General features: G+C 36.3%; 1 protein-coding gene across 1 annotated transcript in view; it reads right to left on the reverse strand.

Moving 5' to 3' along the window:
* The window catches only part of LOC150080120 (cell adhesion molecule Dscam1-like), a 328,057-nt gene extending 317,521 nt beyond the window's left edge, over positions 1 to 10,536 (reverse strand). The window contains exon 1 of the mRNA XM_090382099.1: positions 10,323 to 10,536. Within this exon, the coding sequence (XP_090238225.1) occupies positions 10,323 to 10,401 (79 nt within the window). The 5' untranslated portion in view covers positions 10,402 to 10,536. The remainder of the gene's footprint in view (positions 1 to 10,322) is intronic.
* Positions 10,537 to 23,105: the final 12,569 nt, after the last annotated feature.

Genomic DNA, 23,105 nt, shown 5'->3' on the forward strand with positions numbered 1-23,105 from the left:
CAAAACTTGACGTGTACCATCGAATCCTCATCATAAGCTTGCTGTAACAATGCAGATATTAGTCGAGCACTTTTAATAGCATAAAAGACATGTTAGAACTTGAATGCCTTCCATGGAAGATGGCATTAAAGTTGACAATTTTTGCGATTGATGTGAAAGAAATCCGAGCCATTAAAGTTTCTTGAGAGTATCCAAATCAGGTGTAGTCTGCTGAGCATCTTTAGATACGAAGTTACTTTTTTTTAAGAAACACTTTGGAGACTTAATTACGGCGAATTTCTGGGCTGTTATCAATTCAAGCGTGAAACATTAAGATGCACGTAAAAGGGGTACGTAGTTGGCGTTTTTCTTATAATCTCTTCATCAGCATCGCAATCTGATAGGCATGTATCTAAAAATCTGCCAAGTAGTATTATGTTTTGTTTTGTTTTATTATTCAGAGGGCGCTCTTCAACGTCACATACTGCAGTTAATTAGATGAGCATGAAGCAGGTACAATTCATGGAACAATGAATAAACATTTCTTCCTCGAATTAATTTTTTAGTATTAATTCGTGGATGGTATGACACCATTTCCTAAGGATTAAATGAAATGAGTAATAATCACGATGTACTCTTCACTGTAATTGAGAGGCGCGAGTTCTCGAACACTTCCTGTGTCGAGTTTCCAACAGGTGAGGCAGGGTTTAGTGTCACTTAACATTGACTCCTTCTCCTATCTTCGCAGTAAAATGCATGCCAATACGTCAAAAGAGATCGCCTCTCCAAGCAGGGCCGGTCGCTTGTTTAAAAATAAGATTAGACGAGCGTTGGCGCGTGTTTTTTTTTTTTTTTTTTTGAATAATTATTTCTCACTTCGTCTTTATGAAAATCTCTTTAAATCCCTTACGTGTCGTGTGGAAAAGATGGAAAATAGGAAATTCATCTTATTTTCTATTTTTACTTCGTTTTTTTTAATTTCTTATTAATTTTCTTTTGTCCTCTCTCTCTCTCTCTGTTGTTCTTATCTTCTTTCCAACATATTTCTTGTATTCTGTCTTTCATTTTCTATTTTTCTCTTTTCGTACCTTCAAAGTGTTTTTCTTTCTATTTCAATTTCACCTTCTTTCACTTTTATTTTCCTTTCTTCTTTTTGTCTTTTACGTCCATCTTACATTTTCTCTCTTCCCTATTTTCTCTTAGCATATTAAATTTAAATTAACGGATTATTTACAGTGTTTTATAGAAATTGATATTTAAATTGTAATTGAAATTAAAATTGCGAAAATTGTTTTTATAAATTCTCAGGTCTGATCTTCATTTGCTGTTGGCACATTCAATTTAAATTAACGAATTATTTATAGTCAGTGTTTTATAGAAATTGTAATTGTAATTTTGAAAATTATTTTTATAATTCTCAGGTCTGATCTTCAATCAATTTTGATTATTTAAAGCCCAGGTTTTTTTTTTTTTTTTTATAAATACTCAGGTCTGATCTTCATTCCTAGTTAGCATATTCAATTGAAATTAAAATATTATTTACAGTCACTGTTTTATAGAAATTGAAATTGTGAAAATTGTGTTTATAAATTCTCAGGTCTGATCTTCGTTTCCTGTTGGCAGATTCAGTTTACATTAAGGGATTATTTACAGTCAGGATTTTATAGAAAATGATACTGGAATTGTAATTGAAATTGTGAAAATTGTTTTTATAAATTCTCACGTCTGATCTTCATTTCCTGTTAGCACATTCAGTTTAAATTAACGAATTATTTACAGTCAGTGTTTTGTAGAAATTGTTTTTATAAATTCTCAGGTGTGATCTTCAATCAATTTTGATTATTTAAAGCCCAGTTTTTTTATTTTATATATATATATAAATTCTCAGTTTTTATAAACACTCAGGTCTGATCTTCATTCCCTGTTAACATACTCAATTGAAATTAAAGTCAGTGTTTTATAGAAACTGATACTGGAATGTTAATTGAAATTGTGAAAACTGCTTTTTATAAATTCTCAGGTCTGATCTTCAATCAATGTTGATTATTTAAAGCCCAGGTTTTTTTAAATAAATTCTCAGGTCTGATCTTCATTCCCTGTTAGCATTCAATCGAGATTTTATTTACAGTCAGTGTTTTGCAGAATTTGATATTGGAATTGTAATTGAAATTGAAAATGTGAAAATTGGTTTTTATAAATTCTCCGGTCTGATCTTCATTTTCTGTTGGCACATTCAGTTGAAATTAAGGTATTATTTACAGTCAATGTTTTATAGAAATTGAAATTGTGAAAATTGCTTTTATAAATTCTCAGGTCTGATATTCAATCAATTTTGATTATTTAAAGCCCAGGTGTAGTCATAAGCTCTCTGAAAAGGCAGAAAGAGTTGGGGTGTTGGCATTACGAGTATAACATGAGCTAATAGTAATGGGCCCCCAAATATTTCCCCCATAAAACAATAAAAAATGCTTTAAAATACAGAGATTTAGTTCAGATCAAGTGTAGACAATCCACTGCCTGAGAAGGAATTAAAAATTGAAAGCCAGACGCCTTTCATAAGCGATGCCCTCAGGAACGTATCACCTATCGATCCGGCCCTGATTTGGTTTAATCTATCTATATTTTCTGTACCTAATCAGCTGTTTACGTAAAAGTAGTAGCAAATATCTTGCTACTTATTTATTTCTAACCGTAAGTAGAATAAGCACTTCAAGCATCCCAAAAAGTGAACTTCCAAAGTCCGGATTCAGCAGCACGTTCCAGCTGAGCCCAACAGATTTGCTGTCGCTCAAAGTGAGGTTAACCATCCTTTCTTTTCTTAGCCATTTGGGTATCGGCCTGGTTACATATCTCCAAGTACACACCTTTTCCCTGCTTCCCATCTACTGCTCAGTAGAAAAGGTGTCAAGATGGAAAATTTGAAGCTTCAAGCTGGAGATGTCTGCTGCAGAAAAACAGGAGTGTTCCGGTTTCCTTTTTTTTTTATCTCTCTAAAGCAGTCATAGGAACATTTTCTTTTGAGTATTCTTTTCTGTCTCTTTCTCACACACCGCGCGTATAAACGAGCCATCTAAAAGGAAAATATGCAGTAGTCTCTTTGAACGAAAATAGATGGGCCCGTCTACTTGAAGTGCACACAAGATAGAAAATCCACAAGTAATACTTAGCTGGCTGTAGCGCTCATGTAGGCAACGTTACTGAAGAGAAGTAAGATGTATCATTTCTTTAGGTAATGCAGCCATTTCCGAGGACCTTCTGGGGACTATTTGGGATATTCTTATCGACAGGGTGTAAAAGACTAGTGCAAAACTCAAAGAGAAAGCAAAGACTGCTTTATAGTATGAAATATGAATGATTGCAATTACTCTATTTCCCTCTAGAATAAAAACACCCCAGCAAGGTTGTTGGAAATTTATCTCCGGGTACTCTTTAGTGAACGATTACCTCTCTACGATACTATAATGCAGAAATTTAAATTCTTTATACCTAGAGTGAGTGGTCTAAATTATCACACGGCCACGAGACAGAGAGACAGTGGACATTAATTTCATTTACTGGTGGGAATAGAAGAATACTTAGATATAAAAATAAATGGATGACAGTAAAGAGGAAGAGAGTAAGCATAACAAGATTAGAAGAGACGGATTTTGAAAGATCAACTTAAAAGAGGCATAGAAAAAATATGATATAAATATGTAATTCTTTAATGTTTTTAACATTTTAACCATTTTAATTATTTATTTCTTTGCGTTAGAAACAGAGAACCTATATTATAGTGAAATTCTGGTGGTTGACCCTTGAAAACGACACCAGGGTTGTACGTTATATGACAACATACTTATCTATTTTTATTTGTATATTTATATAGATTTTATTTTTTATGCAATAATTTCTTTCGTTTCTCTGCTCTTTATATTTTTACTGTTTTCTGTATTTCTTCGCTGTTACTTATATCTAGGGATGCTGTCTGAGAGGACAATTTTCTTCATAGAAAGATAAATGGATAGAAGGTGTGTGTGTGTGTGTGTGTGTGTGTGTGTGTGTGTGTGTGTGTGTGTGTGTGTGTGTGTGTGTGTGTGTGTGTGTGTGAAAAAGAGAAGAATGCAAAGGGACAGATAATGAGAGAGAATGCAAAAGGACATATCATGAGTGAGTATGTATAAGACAGAGAGAGAGAGAGGAATTAAAAATATTAACAGATCGTAGCTTCCTATTTATATTTCGGAGAGAGAGAGAGGAAGGGAACAAATGGAAAGACAGATAATGAGAAGTGAAACTATGCTGAAGATAAATCATAAGATAGAGAGAAGAAAATACTGAAAGACATAGAATTTTTTTCTCATATCTTTCTGTATTTTTTAAGAGAGAAAGAGTTTCAAAAAACTTTAGAGAAAAATACAGAAAAGGAGACAGAAATCGAAAAAATACAGAAAAATAGAACATACGAAAAAAAACAAACAAAGAAAAGATTCAAAAGAGAGAATAAAGGCACAGAAAGATACAGGATATAAAAGGATAAATAATTAGAATTGAAACATAGAAAGATAGAGAATGCGAATGGTTAGATTATGAGAAGAGAACAGACAAAGAGAATAAAAATTGAAACGGTAAGAGATTACAGCGTTCTGTTAAAAAAAAAAAAAAAACAAAAACAAGAAAATAATAGAAATAGAAAATAATGGAAATAAATAATAGAAGCAGAAAATAAAGGAAATCAATAATAGAAGTAGAAAATAATGGAAATAAATAATAGAATAACAGGGAGAGGAAGAAAATAATAACGGAAAAATAATAAATTACAAGACAACAAGAAAGATACTATATTTTATTTATTATTTTTTTTTTAAGAGAGAGAGAGATTCTCGGAAGAGAATTCGAAGAAATACACAGAAAAGGATACATAGAAATTGAAACGATGCAGAAAGATAGAACATATGAAAAATAAAAAAAAAGGGTTCAGGAGGGAGAGACAGAATACTGGGAGATCGAAAGAAAAAAAAAAATAGAGAGAGAGAGTAAATACAGAAAAATCATTATCGGATAAGTCAATAAAAAATCAATCCGGAAACAAAATGGTTAAAGGAGAAGACTAAGAAAGAAACAGAACGGATATTAAGAAATAAAAAGGGCACATAATAAAACCGTGCCGGCCCCAGCTACACTGCTCTGCTGGGATTAATGAGAAAATCATTGAGCCTCCTCAAACAATATTCCACAGAGGGCGTGTTTTTTAATTCAGCCATTTTCTCTCTCTTTCTCTCTCTCCCTGCGCATTCAGCTATGCACCCGCATCGATATTTCCCATTGAAAATATATTACTCCACTTCGGGTCTCGATGTGCAGTGCGTCAGAAATACTGTTAGGGTCGGAATTATTAAATGTATTGCTCGGGGCTGCCATTACTGAGCGTATGTGAGGGCTCACATGATTAGCTGTACAGTATTATTAAAGAATTATTATTAGGGTGGATTAACTGGTGGGTCTGTGTACCACACAATCGTTCCTAAACTCTGTACCATTACCACAACTCACAGCTGTTTTGATGCCAGCCACTAACGATTTGGAATCTAAAAAGAAAAAGCGCTAAACAGGATTATTAACGATTGTAGTTGTCCATTAGCGACCAAATCCAGAAATCAAAGCGTTAAATGAAGGCGCCGTCGTGATTTATATGACGTCACAAAACACAAAATGTTAATTAACGTTCCAAAAAAAAAAAAAACTGAACTCTATTATTAATTTCAGCCATTGCGACAAAAATAAGCAACAACGAAGAGAATGAACGCGAATTATTGCAATCAACTACAGTACTTTATTTCCTGAACCTCAGAAAACAGACAAGACAACCTTCAGAATTCACACCTGTCCAAAGTGTCCGTTAATAGCGACACTGTTGCACCTGGAAAAGAATGCGGCAGTCTCTGATACAACGTATTATCTGAAAATGAAGTTGGTGTAGAGTTCTTTTGACACCTCCTTTAATCTAATTCAAGCCACACTCTTTGTCTAAGATTTACTTTGGGCGACACCACATGATTAATTCTGCTTCTACAAGGTGTCCAATAGCCGGAATAAACATGCGAATGATACTTTTAAGCGGTTTTTGCCCTTGCTACATACCTTCATTAATCATTTGCGTCATAGAAACTCTCACCAACAGCACTACGTACCTCAGGATCACCGCTACTGGAAACAGAATAGTCCGTTTAGGAGAGAGAAAGAAGGAAGAAAATAGTTTCTGTCTCCAATATAACGGCTGCCAGTGCGAAAATGATTACGCACATAAGAGGAGAAAGAAAGAAAGGGGAAAAAAATGGATTTTCAAACAGTCGTTAGCTGTATAAAAAAAAAGGATAAATTTGGAGAGCATGTGCTGAAGTTCAGAAATAAATCGAAAGGTTTCTAAATAGAAAACCCCAATAATTCAAACTCCTTAATGAAATTGCTTAGAAAAATTTATTATCAAAAACAAAAAAAGTGCTTTTTCAAAACCTACAAAGCAATTCCTTGAAGTAGTGTGATACCAAGGCAACTCGTTGTGAAGGTATCTTTGATTTATTTTCAAAAAATTAATTTTCCTACCCTATTGATTGAGTAGGATTCAATCTAATACATATTTTAAAAGTCTAATTATATATCGAATTTCCCATTAAGGCTTTTTCTTTTGTTCTTTATTCTTTTCCTATATAATCACCAGAATAAATGAAAGCTTCTATGCAAACTATCCACTCCAACTTAATAATAAAAATGGCGTCGTGTTTATGTATTCTCTGAGCAACACGTCCTTCTAAGTTGATAATGTATTTACCTCAACCTACCTACGTGTTCACTGCTCTTTGAAACAGGAATTAAGCTCATCCCTTGTCTAATGGCCTTCCGTGACAGCTATACACATACACATGCAACGGGAATTGTGCCAAAAAAAAAAGCATCCCCCCAAGAGGTGTCCAACATTCTGATGTAATCTACAAATTGCTTATGAGAAACTTTCGCATGGAGATAAATATAATTTTGAGTACTTAAAAGTGGATTGGTGAAGTCAGAGATTAATTCAAGTTATGGAAGTTGTACAATGAGGTGAATGGTACACGCCCGTGAGATGCTGGATAATAAATCTTAATAATTGAATTGCCTTCTTTGATTACATGTTGATAATCTCAAGCAATTTCGGCGCGTGCAAACAAAAAAGAAACTGTTGGTAATATTCTCAAGTGATGGACAAACGTCAGCTGCAAATAGCGGGTTCATCTGATCTCCCTGTGTTTAAAAGCACGCGTACCCCTGTCAAAGCAAGGGTCAAATGAGAGCCAACACTTAAGCCTAACCAAACCAAAATAACCCATAACCTTAGACAGCGAGCATCTGTCTGAAAGCCATCATCCACCGTTTTGCAAACTGCTGGGCAACCCCAGCGAATTATTTATAGACTTCCAACGTCCGGACTGATCGCTCCTTCGACCAGCTCCGATGACAATAGTGTGACTTACCAAAGAGAGACACGCACACAAAAAAAGACCAAGCGGGCAAAGGGACCCCGAACAATGAATAAAAACACCCAGAGAACACGCGTTGTTCGGAGAAAAAGCAGGAAGGAAGAAAAGGCCCGAGTTTATTTCAGTCTACCGTTCCAACATCTGTGCAAACAAGTCTCAAACGGAGGTACCGTTTTTGCACGCCAACACACACACACACGATACAAGATTTACTTGAAGCGATCAGCTCGACTGTTTACTCTTCTCTCTACTACAGCAGTTTTAAAACTGTATTTTATAAAAACCACACAGTAAATTGTCTGCAGCAGGCGTTCGAGAACTCTATAAATCCTAGGAGAATCATCTCTTTTTCCAGCACCATTACTCTACTGGGTGAAGTTAGGTTTTGTAACTGCAACTGATTTAATCGACAGACAGTATATGAACCGACAAAAGGGGGAGGGAACCCCTCGCGAATCACTAGGTGGTCTTTTATACTTGATGATAGACGGAGAGACAGGTAGGCACACAAAAACGCGTGAACAGCAGTGCAAGAAATTTAATAGTAGTGTACGTACAGGAAGAAAGCAACCCCTCTTCTTAATTTGGCTCCCATAAACGATTCATTCTATTAATTTGTCTTTATATTTGATGACAAAACCCTCCTGCACGATGAAACTATGTATTTAATAACTAGAAACGTTTCAGCTTTCCATGTAGAATCCTATCATCAGGCCTAAGAATTGAAATAATTAAATGTCGTCAATTATTAATGAAGTGGTTTATACACAATAAAATTCGCTTGGTTTGAATTACTATTATTCACATTTCAATTTAATTCTCTATAAACAACCTCGCAACATCCTCTTAAAATAAATTTAAAAAAAACATTTACAATACTTTTCATTGCATAACATTACCTATTTACAGCTCTATTTAATATCCTTCCATTGCGCATTTAGAAATCAATTATCGATTATTAATTATTTACAAACAGAATAAAAGTGTCAGAGATGTAAAAATAGTTTCGAAACCCATCCAATTTATAAGTTATAAAAATTCTTAGAATATTAACTCAAATCCAGTTAAAAAAATCAACTTGAAAGAGTCGTCTGAATCGCGCATTTTTCCTTAAGATAGTCTTCACAAAATACGCTTTCGCGAGGCTTTGAATTTGTGAAAGGCAACCTCTCTTCCACACCAAAAACGTTCAGAATCCTACGGATGAATAATCCTTCACGATTGTGAATACCACAGCAATTAGGCTTAGTTAAGCCTAATTGAATGAGATTCTTAAACAGTAAATTTACATTAATTTAGGCTTTTGTTGTTTCAAAATGTTTGCTGATTAAGAACACAAATACACACGCACGCACACAATGAGCCCGCTCAAATCAACACTTAATTTTAAAAAAAAAGCTAATTCTATATAGTATACAAACAACAAAAGCAAGTTTTGCTGTACACCTTATTTTGCGGCGCTATAGATTCAGATTCTCTCTCTCTAAAAGAATTCTGTCACGGTCTGTGGATTAAAGCAGACGTCTCGAAAAAACCTGGAGGCCAGTTTAAATTCTAAAGAAGAGCCTAAGAAATTTCCAAGAAAACCATTCAATTAGAAAGGAAAGTGCGGAACCTGTGAATCAGAACCCCCCCCCCCCTTTCCTCCATTTCCCTACAGCTATTGTTGAAAATATCCTAAATCCCACGCACTCATCTATTTTCAAGCACTCATTTAAAATTTTCATAAAATTCTCCAAGCAACAAAATCCAGATATTTTAAAAACGAAATAGCTTTCTATAAAGTTATATATAATATTAAGCATTTAATCTTAAAAGTACACAACATTAAATATTCAGTTAAAATTCTATCCATTTCTAGTTTCCATAACTTCAACGTGCTGTAAGAAAAGCCTTCTAAGTTATGAATACAAAATTAAATATCGATTTTTAATTTGACTAGAAAAGAAAGCTTGCTAAACAAATATAGATGACAGTAAGTTCCATAGGCAATCATCGTATGGAAGAATGCCACACACGCGCGGGTAATTAATTTCTCTTGTTAATAAAATGTTTTTCGAACCGAAGTGGCATTGATCCGGTAGCCATAGGGCGATATTTTAATATTTTAACGTATGAGTGAAGAATTTGTGATGCTTTTATTGCAAATTCTCAAATTAAATCTCAAAAATACAATATTATTTAACATTTACACTCCAAAAAGGAATTTTTTCGAAAGCATGTAAATTGCAGAATGATTAGGTAACCATGGTTACCGACATTTTTTTTTTTATATTGTCAGACGATTGTTTCGAGTCTGAAAATAAGTGTACATTTCTCGTCGTTTGCCATTAATAGTGACAATTGGAGGAAAAAATGGATTTTTCATTTCGCATTGTTAAATTAATTGTTAAAAAAAAGTAAACAATGACAAAAAAAAATCGTCTGCATTTTGATAAACATTTTCCAGTTTAATTAAACTCGAAAATAAAGTTTCATACGATAATTCGAAGCAATGAAAAACCACGAGTATGAAGTTTTTTAAACACAAATTTTAAATAAGAACACTTTAGGATTAACTTAATGGATAAACTGAAAAATCTCTCGTCTATTTTTAAACTTTGTTTACATAAAAGTCCTTCAACCTTTTATTTTTATTTCTTCGCTTTCCAATCAACGATCAAATCAGGTCTAGATATCCATTTAGCGCCTTTAATTTAAATATTGTAGTATTATTGAAATGGGAAATTAAAGAGGGTTAATTCTTTTATTGATCAATGACACGAGGACCGGCTCCGTATGCTGTGACAGCAACCTACAATTCATCGACCAGGCACAGGTACTGTCACAAAAGTGTACGTAGGTACTTACCTGCAAATAGCAGCCAGACAGTCCACAGGTAATAGTTCGTTAAATCTGTTCCCAGGCTCAGTCGCGAACTTAATGCCATTTTCTGAGTCCTTCTTGTTCACTTTCTGAATCTACACACCAAACACAGATCAAAACTTAAACACACATAATAAACTAAGTAGCACAGTATATGCGCTCTCTGCTGTACTAGGAAAAACCAGCCCGACAACCAACGCTGTCCACCACATGCAGGCAAATAGTGCTGCCTTAGCAACGACCAAGCGCATGCCAAGTTTGGCCTTTTCCCACTCACTTGTATACCTCCGCTAGGACAAATAGTTCTCAAAAAACACGTGCCTTTTGATGGCGCCGTGTTTACAACTTCTTCCATTGTATTCGGAGGTGTAGTTATTTTTTACCAGCAGTGTAAAAGTGTTGTATTTAAGCTTTGATCTAAGAAAATTTTCTTTAAGGAGCGTAGTAATGATATTTTGTTGTCGATTAGTCTGTTTGTCCAGGGGAAAGACCGCTTGGTTCAAATATGGACGTTGCTCGGTGCACGATTGAATCTAAAAGTGAGCTGGAGTAGCAGCTGACGATCAAAGGTTGGATTATCGGTAACCTTTGCCCTTTCGGAGAAATCGGTTATAGAATGCGACTAAAAGAATCCAAGTAAATGTCTACCTGTTTATGATAAAAGCGACAGCCAATAACTTCGCAACAACAGATCCTTTTAGCAACCTTTGATCCGTTCTCCATTACCCCACACACAACCAACACCTCCCACTGGTAACATATCGTAATATTTTGCCTACGGGCTGTTGAGGGTTGATATTAAATCCATAAATTAATTCCCACTTATAAAAAACAAAATGTACCACCTTTCCTTGCATATGTGAATGAATCCCATGTACATTAGATGAACCCAAAACGTGGGTCATTGTCAATAAAAAAATAAATAAATAAATAAATTGGCATGGTACCGAGTCCATAGATTGGCCATTTTTCAGCTACCTGATTTTAAGAGAATTAATATATGCAAATATATGAATATATATTTACACTTTTTGAAATTTTTTGGCAAATACTGTATACAAATAATGGAACACTTCACTCCTGGTTAGAAACCGGTTGTTCCTGAGCCCTTGTGGGTAGTATATTTCGTATAATCACCGTTCTCACCACACCAGGTGGAAAAGAATCGAATTCGAAATCCATCAATGGCGCAAGGAACTTTTATTAGCCTTTTTCACAACGTGACTGAGTTAGTTGGTTTCAGGCGAGAGTAGCATGGTTTTTCTCCTGGAAACTCGGCAATTTTTTTTTTACAGACAGTATATACGGAGCAATATGGCCCTTGTCGCTAATGCTCCTAAAACCATACTACAACAACCTATAAGGATCCTTTCATCAGAGTAGGATACCCAAAATGAGCTGTTGGAAACATTGTATGTGACTTCAAAGACTGGTAGCCCACCATTAAATGAAGAGCTATTTCACGATCCAATGTAATGAAGATGGAGGTCGTACAACAACAGCCCCGATCAGAATAACAACTTCCCACGTTACAAAGCACGATCAGTTAAACACTGGTTTGAGAATTTCCATCCCAGAAGTCCAATTGAACACCTTTGGGACTTTTTGGAACAAAGCAACAATTGAAAGCCAAAGCAAGATCATGGTTCAAGAGAAATAGCTCCACTCCGCAAGGAAGGAATACAGCAGGATTCTATCTCCACCACAAAAACGTCTAAGTGTCCTCAAACCAAAAAGTTACCGATGTCATTAATGTACGCAATGTATGCTTTTTACAAGATAATATTTTAAGAGAGGATAGGGCCTTCGTAAAAGCGGGGCCTGTGCAGTTAATGGTTCGTTGACATCGAAACTACTTTTTAAAATTAGACTGAACTCAATCAATGATAATTTTCATCCTTCAATGTCCTCTTTCGTCTTCAAAATTAAGATTCTTCTAGAAACCACTACTAGGAAAAGAGTTACGTTTATAAGCCTTTCAGACCACAGCGGATGCATCTATTTAATCCTAAACTAGCAGAGCTTTCTCTGTGAATAATTAAACTCGCATTGATTTTTATTCCATTGGAAGACTGCAATAATTACGGAAATCATAGAAGTGTCGACTAATTCTATCATTTCGATTCTAATCTTCGTATAAATTTTTAAGATGTGATGGAGTCAGTAGCGTTCGTGTGTTTGGATTGTCATAAATATTCATGGCAAGCTTTAAAAAGAACTCAAGATGCACTTCGAATTAAAGTAATACATTAAATAGGAAATTTATGATTTGTTTGCATAATAGATATTGCATTAGACAACATGGATTCGTTTGTGGAATAAGTTATTTGTTTGGAAATCAGAGAATACGAGAAGGGACGCATATTTCTTTCATTAATCCACTGATGTTTGTATCCAAAGAGAAACATCCATTTTGAGATTTTTTTTTTAATTAAGAAGAAAATGCTTGCAATCCATCTGAGCCAGCCAGACTTATTTTAAGCAGTGAACGTTTGAAATTATTGAAGCCACACCCATTTGATGACGTATAACGTTCCAGGGTCGAGATTCTATTCGAAGCCTAATGGATACGTGCATTAAGTGGGACTTCATGTCTCCTTGCTTCAAAAGCATGTATTTGGAAAAAGCGACACAGCTGTTTTTAAGTTATTCTTGTCAACTGGGCAAACTCTCTCTGTCTCTCTCTCTCTCTCGCACAACATGAAATTCGAAGAATAAAATAACATCGAGCCTATTATAAAACTGTTTCATAAGCCAAATTCACATTTCAATGACCATTGCAGATATGTAATCCTGCTTTGGCAGTGCACTGAATAAAAGAAATTATAAAACCACTATTTAGATTGCTTAATTTAGACTCACTGGCCAAAAGATTAGTAACCTTCTTTCAGCTACCTTTTGTCAGAATTATAGAAAGTACGCGTTATGATACGGATTCCACTGGATGTTGTTATAGGGTTTTAGGAACATCAGCAACTAGGCCATATTGCTTCTTGTGTACTGTCTGTAAATTGTGTGTGTGTGTGTTCTGTGGACGATTTTCTGTTTGCAGGACGAAAAACCAGAGTTCCTGGGAGAAAAAACCATGCTGTCCTCGACTGAGACCGACTAACTCAGCCTCATTGTGACAAAGGCCCATAAAATTTCCTCACTTCATCTACGGGACTCAAACTCTTTTACACCCAGTGTGGGGAGGACGGCGATTCTACGAATTGTGCTATCCACAAGGGTTCCACTAGATGTCTGAGAGCGCATACATCTACATTTGACCATTCTTCCGTCAGGATATGGTCAGGTTCTGTATAGTGATGGTCAGTAGAGAATTGCGAAGTCGAAGTGCCCTTTCAAACATATGCCAGACATTCTCAGTTGGATTCGGACCTGGAGGTGGACAGGGTATATGTTGAAAATCTCGACAACTTTCCTTGAGAAATTCAGATGTAATTTTTTTACATCTGAATTTCTCAAGTTCAGTCCAGATTGCGATGAAAAATCGCAATCTGGTTGAAAATATATCATTTCAGGGTGAAGTTGGTCCGATACGACAGAAAGATATTTACTACATCTAGCTGGTTGAATGGTGGACATGAAACAATCTGGTTACATGGCTTCATGCTCCAACAATAACGGCTCTTGAAAATCGAAAAGATCATCTGTCTTCTCCATGACCAGATCGACTAAGAAGCTCCCAGGAAAGAGTACCTTGAAAAGTATCCGGAAATAAAACAAATGTTTTTTTAAAGTACAATACATCATTACCATTTTCTGCTGGTTAATCTTATATAAGGCATTGATTAGGCCGAATTTTGAATATCGCATACATGCTTGGAGACTCCACCTTGGGAAAGATGAGGACTTGTTGGAAAAGGTACAGAGAAGATGAATAAGATTGAGGTCATGGATAGATATTTTTACCAAGATAGACTTTGAGTTTTAGAAGGTACAGTGTTTGGAAACCAGGTTTCTGTGGGTTCACGAGATTAAGGTACTTAAGGGCTTCAAAGGTTGAAGAAAACTAAATGTCGAGGGAATTGTTATGCTTAGCCACGTTACAATCGTTGGTGATTTTCTTCCTTATTTATCTCTTTCGCCTTCTTTCTTTTCTTCTCTTCCCCTCCCTCTCCCCTAACCGCGGACAATTTAAAGCACAAACAAACTCAAATGTAAAAGGGTTATAAAATATCTATTGTAGAATTAAACAGTCTTTGTCCTCGTTGTCGAATGAAAGAAAATGAACAAATTGCTTGCTTTTTATACGTTCTAGAAATGATCGGATCCTTGTTTATTCTACTATTTAAACAAAGTTTAACGCAACCTTGTGAAAGAATCATTTGAATTAGATTCTCAATTCGCGCAGAAATTGCTACAGGGTACAATAGATGTACTTATGATCTTCATGCAAATAACTAGGATGGTGTATTAAAAGATTGCAGTCTCGGAAACCATTAGAGAAACTGATTATTGAGAAAGTACTGGTGTCAACAATAGAGAGAGAGAAGAAAACAAAATCTCTTTTTCAGTACAGGCATCTGTAAATATATTGTCACATTGAAAAGGAGTGGAGATAAAAACCCGGAAAACGTATGTGCAGACAAAAGAGAAATATTTAATTCAGATGATGTGAAATAATTTGGTATAGTCATTATGTTCGTAACTTGATTTTATATCCTCTGACATCACCAGATGACGTCATCTTCAATAGAACTTCCCAATTGTTACTTCAGTTGAACTAATTTAATACTGGTGACCTTGGTGATTTCAAAGGAAATACTTTGTTCGTTACCATTGCAACACATGCCAGTTTTGTTCAATATGGCATGCATTTGAAGGTAACGAAGAGTTTTTCATCCCGTTGTGCGATTAATTTATTTTTATTGGGCCAACTTATTACATTTACACTCACTGGACAAAAAATTAGGAACCTTTATTTAATATCTAGTTGGGCCACCTTTGTCCTAATTACAGCCCTTGCCCGTGGTGATATGGATTCCATTAGGTGTCTGAGAGGATGTAGGTGACCATTCTTCCATCAGGATGTTTGTACTGCTGCATTATCGACAACAGGGAACTGCGAAGCCGAATTGCCCTTTCCAACGTATCCCCGACATGAAAATGAATGTGAAAAATCCGAAGGTCAAATTTTGCATTAAAAATATGAGATTAAAGGAATGTCAAATAAATTGCCGGAAAGAAGAAATCCTTCTATGGTAGTTGGTGAAGAAGAAGAATTCCTTCTGTATTGTATTTGGATAATGGCATCTACAATACTGATAGACTCCCCTCTGCATCATTTCTACCATCTGCAGCTTACGAGTCTATTTAAACTAGAGCCAACACTCGACTCGTCTCACTATCTGTTGGTTCTATATTGATTGAATCATCCAGTTGACCTGCTAACAGGTACCTCTGGCACTTAACGTCAAATATTTGCCTAAAAGTGTCCCTGCTGAGATGCGAATGTTTTAATATAGCGGAAATGGAGCTTTTAAACTCCCCGATATGGATTTTCTCCTCAACGTTTCGCAGAGTGTTCAACCCTCGGTTGGGAGTACTCTTGACATCAGGGTTTATTTAATAAGAGGTCAGCTGTTTGAAAGGTTTCTTGTTTTTCCCATAGGTTGACTGAAGTAAGATTTGGAGATCCCGTATTTATCAATACCAAATAGAACTATTTGCTTAGTTTGGTAACCAATATTAGAGTACCCATCTTTATCGGTGGGGCATTTCAACAGAAGTGATATTTACCTTTACTAAACGTTTCTCCTTGTACAGGGCGATCAAAAGTTAGAAAATTCGAACTCAAGATGTACATTTTAGTAAAATGAGAAAGATTGTTTAAATCTTGCACACAAAAGATGTCGGACTGTGTTTATTATTTCTGACTGCCATTAGATGATGGATTTTGTTCGTTATTGCTTTTGCGCAAGATCTGGTCAAAAGTAATTCAACAAGAAAACAACGCTGCTGCAAATCTGCTGTATTTTCTGATGTTGATATCCAATCATCTGGGCACGTTGCACCATCAATTTCACAAGCTTCAAATTGACTTTCTTGTATCAAAATGTTCTGTAACTTACATACAGTTAAATGGTTGGTGTAATTAAATCAACCATTTAACTTGGTTTAATTACACCAATTAACAACAAACAACAGAACTGAATCCAACTGAGAATGTCTGGGATATTTTGAAAAGGGCAGTTCGGCTTCAGAGTTTTCTAAAGACAGCAATACAGCAGCTGACAAATATCCTGGTGGAAGAATGATCCTGTAGACTCTCTCAGACACCTGGAGGAAGACTCCCTCAGATGGAATCCATGTCACGACACGTACGAGCTTAAAAGGGTGGCCCTACTAGACAATCAATGAATCCATGTTTGCAGACAATACGAAGGTTGGCAGGGCTGCTAATGACAGTACGCTACTGCAACAGGATTTAGAAAAGTTGGGCAGATGGGCTGAGAGGTGGCAACTTAGGTTTAACATTGACAAATGCAAATAACTGCATATGGGCAGCAGTAACTCCAGAGTAATGTATCAACTGTGCGGTACTACACTCAGGGTAGTGAAGAATGAAAAACATCTGGGAGTAATTGCGCTGTCAGATATGAACTTTTCTGAGCAGTGCAGACAGACTACCAGAGCAGCTCATTGGGTATTGTCAATGATATACAGGAATTTTTGTAGCAGGGAAAAGGAGGTGATTATCTCCTTGTATAAGGCAATGTTCAGGCCACACCTTGAGTACAGGGCTGGTGTCCTCATTTTAGGAAGAATGTAAAGTTGCTAGAAGGAGTACAGAGAAGGGTGAGAGGAACAAAGGGTTGCTGTTACCAAGAAAAACTTAAATTCTGCGAATTGCAGCTTCTGGAGACTAGGCGCCTGCGAGGTGACCTGTAGAGGCGTATAAGGCCTTGAATGGTTTGAGCCAGTTCAATACTGATGGGATTCTTCCTCTTGCCCAGATTAATCGCCTGATGGGACATAAATTCAAATTGAGGAAAGACAGTTGTAAAATAGATTTGCCTTTAGCCAGAGAGTAGTTGATTGCTGGAATAAACTTCTATTTGTCGATGTGGAAGTTGATAGCTTAAATAAATTCAAGGAACAACTGGACAAACTTTTGAAACGGATGGATGGGTGAAATAGGGAGGTTGTTTTTTATTTTTTGGTTGATGCTGTATAAGCTTGCTTTCTTGCATCATATGCCACTAATAATGCTAATGCAGGTTTCCAATTTTTTGACCAATGAGTATATACAGTGATTAAAAACCACTTGGAATAATAATCTAATGAATTTTTTTAAAAGTATTTCGCGGTTCGCTACGAATAATCAAACTTCTTTTCGATTTCTACTAAATATAAAATAAAAATTAATTTCCTGTTTTATAAACTTAAAAATGAGTTGGAGAAATGTAATCTTATCTCTTAATTTTTTTTATTTTTCTTAATCTTAAATTTCAAAACGGCATCTAGAATAACAGCATACACAGTAAAAGAACGTATTAAAATGTTCATAGACGAAATGGGTGGGATATAAAGGAACAAAAATGGTGTTGACAAGATGGCATTTTCGACATCTTTCTGAAGTAATACGATTTAAGTATAAAAACTCTGAAAGCAGAATTATGAATCTGGTTGTTTCTTCCATTAATCTGAACGGCTAAACCAAACCAGATTTTACTTTGTTTTTCTAAATTCAAAGGTTTCTTTCTTCAGTATAAATTATGTGTTCGGAGAGCATAAATCCACTTAAGCACCCCATGTGTGTAACACATTTTAGGTTTGCTGCAATCTCCATTTTTTAGTGCATAGTTTTAAGTTCTTTTGTCAATCACGTTCGGTCTGGGCAAAGTAACGAATTTTATGTTCTTGTGTACTGAGCTCACATCATTTACATATACTCGTTTGTTCTGTGAGCTTTTTATCACATTTCCTTGAAATTGTTTGCATTTCATTATACTGCTGAATGCTCTTCTCTGTTCGCATGTTAGCTGCCATCCCACCTTTACTTTGTACCTTTATTTCCTCACCGAATTTGCAACATTAATGGATTTTTTCATCTCTTTTCTTCTCCGACTCGAGAAAAAACGCCTTAAGAAGAAGGAGACAGATGTAAAAATAAAATAAGATACATTTAAGGGGTAGAGGGAGAATATTGGGTTTAGTATTGATGTCAGTTTTCTGTTTCCATTAGCTTTTATTTTATTTTTTCCCCCCTTTTGTTCTACGCTCTGCTATTAGTTCCAAAGTGCGATTTGGCTCATTAATTGGATCGCTTTGGCTCTACCAAGCAAACAGCTTATCATTGAACAACCTCTCTTACGTACCCCGGTGATGTTATGAAATATAGAAATTACACAGTGTTCATCATCTTGTCTCATATATAGTACTCGGTGCGAAATTCCCCTTCAATAATGCAACCGTTGACAATTTATCGTGTTATGAGAAAAGCAAGGAACTATAGAATCAATTGAATGTATGGAACACCTGGAGCAATCGTTTAAAATGTGAGAAATCATTTCCTTTGTGGACAACAGCCGATATATTCTTATGACAATAAAAGAAAACTGTCTTAAAAGAGCGAAGAATTCTCAGATTTTTGTCCAGAAGTCTAACTTTACAATATCCAAAAGAATAATAACACATCATATGGAATCCACAAAAGAGTTGGCATCAGCAGTGGTGGAATAAAACTAATATCGGTTAACTTGCTTTTTACTCTCAACTGAGCACTAATATCTCATATCATTTCAAAATGCCACGAGCACACTAACATTTTCACATCTTTCCCACCTTAAAATACACTAGTGAGATTTTTTACCGGAAATTCCTTGCCTGATAATCACAAGTACACTACCTTCCACAAAGTATATGCCCATTTCCACATCATGATAACATCCCCGATGATTGACTTAGGATAATGTAGGCTGTCAGCAATTGAATGAATCTATAAGCCAGCGATATGACATCCGACATTAACACGCCCCTTGAAATCAGTTAGCTTGACTCTCTTGCCACGAGAAGAAGAATTTACTTTTGTGGCCTTTACTCCTTCCTTGTATACCCTCTTGTCTCTTGTTTATCCTGGAAGATCCAATGGAATAAGACCTGGAATGGAATAAGGAAGCAGCGGTGTCCAATACTTTTTTGGAGGATAGTGTAGATGAGGGATGGGTAATTATTTTTTATGCAGGAGCCGGATGGGAATATTTTTATTTCGATTTAGCTTGTGCGTTGTCGTGAAGCAACAGCTGAAAATTTCTTGTCGGTTTTCCTTAATTGCCGCATATACTTGTTTCAGTAAGTTTCTGTAGTATTGTGCATTGATGGTGGTATCCTTCTCCAGATAATCTGTAAGAATAATGTCCGTCTCCTCCCAGAAATCTGACAACAACATCTTCCCTGCAGATGGTTATACTCTGACTTTTTTCTTGGAGTTGGCGATGATGGACGTTTCCATTGTTTTGAAACATGTTTTGCTTCTGGGTCAAAGTGATTCACGATTCGTCCATAGTCACCAATCGGGGATAAAACAGATCAGGATCGTTGTCATACATGGCGATCAATTCAGCAGAGCAGGCCTGAATTTTTGATTTCTGAAGACCTAAGCAAACGAGGAATCAATCGTGCTGATACCTTATTTATATTCAAATCATTGTGATAGACATCCCTTCATGGATAGTCCTTGGCTATTTACCTTTCCAAAAAAAGAATTTTATAATGGATCGATATTCAACTTAATCCGTGATGACCCTCTGTCACATATTCAGGGGAAAAAACTTTTCAACATCCCTCGTATTGGTTATGTAAACAACAGAATACGGAATGCAAAACATTTTTCGTTTGACATTTTCCAGTTGTGGCAAGACTTGGTAGAAAAATAGTCTTTGTTCCTTTTCTTAGACTGTTGCCGCTGGGTAGCAGTCTAAGACCCCCCCCCCCCCACAATTCCAACCCAAAGTTCTCTACAACCCACCACCCAAACTACGAAACAACTCCTCCTCAAGCCATTGTAAGTTTCTGTTTATAGAACACCTGGTCAGACACCCCTCTTCTATTTCCATGTATGCAACAGTGTCCTACAAACATGCCATTTGAAGGTCGCATAGCGACAGAGGGAGAAACTTCGAACGTTTCCACCCCTGAGTCTTTGAGGAGTGCATTCGCTTTATCTCCTTGTGTCATTGTACAGGTGAAAACTTCAATGGAAAAGGAGGGTCCAATAAATCAATCATATCTACAGACGTTTGAATGATACCATAAAACCTACATCGTTTAGATCCTTTTAAGACAATAATTCTAAGAAAACAAGGAGGAAGACTGAGGGGATCGACTTCTCGTGGCTTAAGACAACGTTTCAAGTGATTATTTGTAAGTTAAAATTGCTCACTTTCAGTGGTTAAATGTATTCCCAAATAGACGTTGGTGCTATCTTTATTTATCTGAGACTCCCATCTCTGTGTCCATTGAAAGGTTTCCAAGCAGAAGCACGTTCTATTGTCATTGCGTGTGGACTCTAGACGTGCTTCGTTCCAGTTATTGTCGATTAAATTACGAGAACACGTTTTGTTCCAATATAGATAATTACTGTTGTCTGTTGTAAAACAAGTTGCGAGTTCACACTTCATTTCACATTTGAACAAAGCTTCACCTTGTAATTTAGCGAACGACGCCATTATTTAATAGGCAATTAACTAATTTATCTGGTGATCATTTGACGCTTCAACATTCTACCCCAAATGATAAAACTCAATTCGAACTTGAGAAAACTAATTAATTTCCATGTTTGCATTTCTCGCTAATTTTACTTTCTATCAATCTGGGAAAAATATGATGCCAAAGGCTAAAAACAGAATTAAAGAAACTTTGGAAATTTTGCTTATTTGAGAGCAACCAATTGCAGTAGTCGTCAAATTAACAGAAAGATATGAAAAGACTCATTTCATTAATTTTTCTTCGCCATTTGGAGAGTGTTTTATTTTTAATATCATTCGTTGCCTATTTTCCATCATCTCGAAATTATCTTCGAAATATTAATTAAATTTCGAATCTTTATCGTTCATAATAGTAGCTGATTGTATTTAAATATTTTTTATTTAATTTTATTAAGCGACTTTTAGATTAATTTCATTTGTATGTGGATATGTATATATGTATGTATGCATGTTCTGGTTCAGCATAGTTCGCTGTACAGCTGGCGCTGCCTGTTGGTCAAAATATTCATTATCTGTTCATTAAATAGAAATCATCTATTAAACACGACTCAAGATATACACTGCCCTACCATTAATATCCGGACACCTGCGTCATTTAATGTTTTGTGCTGAAACCTTTTGCTTTCATGACAGCTTTCAATCTTCGAGGCATACTCTCAACCAGCGTTTTATAAATGTCAGGTGATATGTTTCTCCACTCAGTCTTTAACGCAGCCACCAGTTCTGCCTTGTTCTTTGGACGATCTCAACGTGCACGTACCCGACGATCCAATACATCCCAAAGATGCTCGATAGGGTTCAGATGAGGACTCGGCTGGAAAATCCAACTTTTATACGCCCATGTCCTCAAACCATTCTGTTACAACCCGACCCGAGCAGTATGGCATGGTATGGGCCTTCCCCCAAGTATTGCCATAATGTTGGAAGTGCATAATTGTCCCGGCTGTCCTCGTATTGCACAGCATTCATGGTTTTCTCGATAACGACTAATGGGCCCAAGCCAAACCATGAGACTGCCCCATACCATGACACTGCCTTCATCAAACTTCATTGTTGGGAGGATACAATCAGGAAGGAACTGTTTCCCTGACATTCGCCACCCCCAGGAACGGCCATCAGACTGGTAGAGTGCGAACTTCGACTCGTCTGTTGATAGGACTGATTTCCATTGCTTTACAGTCCAGGATTCGGGCTCCTTACACCATGTTAATCGGCGTCTAGCATTTGTTGTGGTGATCAATTCTGTTGAACGTATCATCTTGCATGCCCACTTTTGCAATTATCTGTTCGAAGCCCAGCGTGCATATTTATAGCATGTTTCCCCATCCATGGAGGGGTGCCCGGATATTAATGGTAGGGCAGTGTAGTAACAAACCATCCATTGAAAATTTCTTTAAGAAAATACTCACTGGATAGTTAGTTTATTAAGTCCATCGACCTAATAGCATTAGCACAACTTGAAATCATCGAGGCATGGACTCCAACAGGTGGAGTCCGTGGACTATATCCAATTTCAGTCACTCTGCCTGAAATTGGATGGCAGCAAATCCCTGCGGCTTACAGGTCATTCGACACCACCCCACTGGTCAGTTGGATTGAGATCCGTGACTTAACAGACCAGTGAAATACGGTTAAGTCGCTTTCGTGCTCCTGGAACCATTCCCAAATTACCAACCTAGAAAATGTCGTTTCTGCGCATCCATCACATTGCCCATTCATTCCTCCAACCAGCGAATAGCAACAAACATAATATTTAGTGCTTCAGCTACAATATACGGTATATGGATAACCTATTCATGATAAAAAGAAATAATAATAATTGCAGGATTTCTATTTGTCGAATGTTAATGAAATTTAGAAGGGCAAGACAAATCTTTTTAAAAGGTCATAAAATGAAATTTCCTGAAAATCCGTCCGCTAAGAGCCAAGTTGTTACATGCTGACGGACAGACGGACGGACATGATGAAGACAATAGACAGTTTATACATATACCACTGCGCCTAAAAAACAAAGGATAGCAGTGCATTTAATTTTCAGATCTATACTATTTCT

This window comes from Mastigoproctus giganteus, chromosome 9, assembly GCF_048544385.1.
Source record: "Mastigoproctus giganteus isolate SK-2022 chromosome 9, ASM4854438v1, whole genome shotgun sequence".
Lineage (NCBI taxonomy): Eukaryota > Metazoa > Arthropoda > Arachnida > Uropygi > Thelyphonidae > Mastigoproctus > Mastigoproctus giganteus.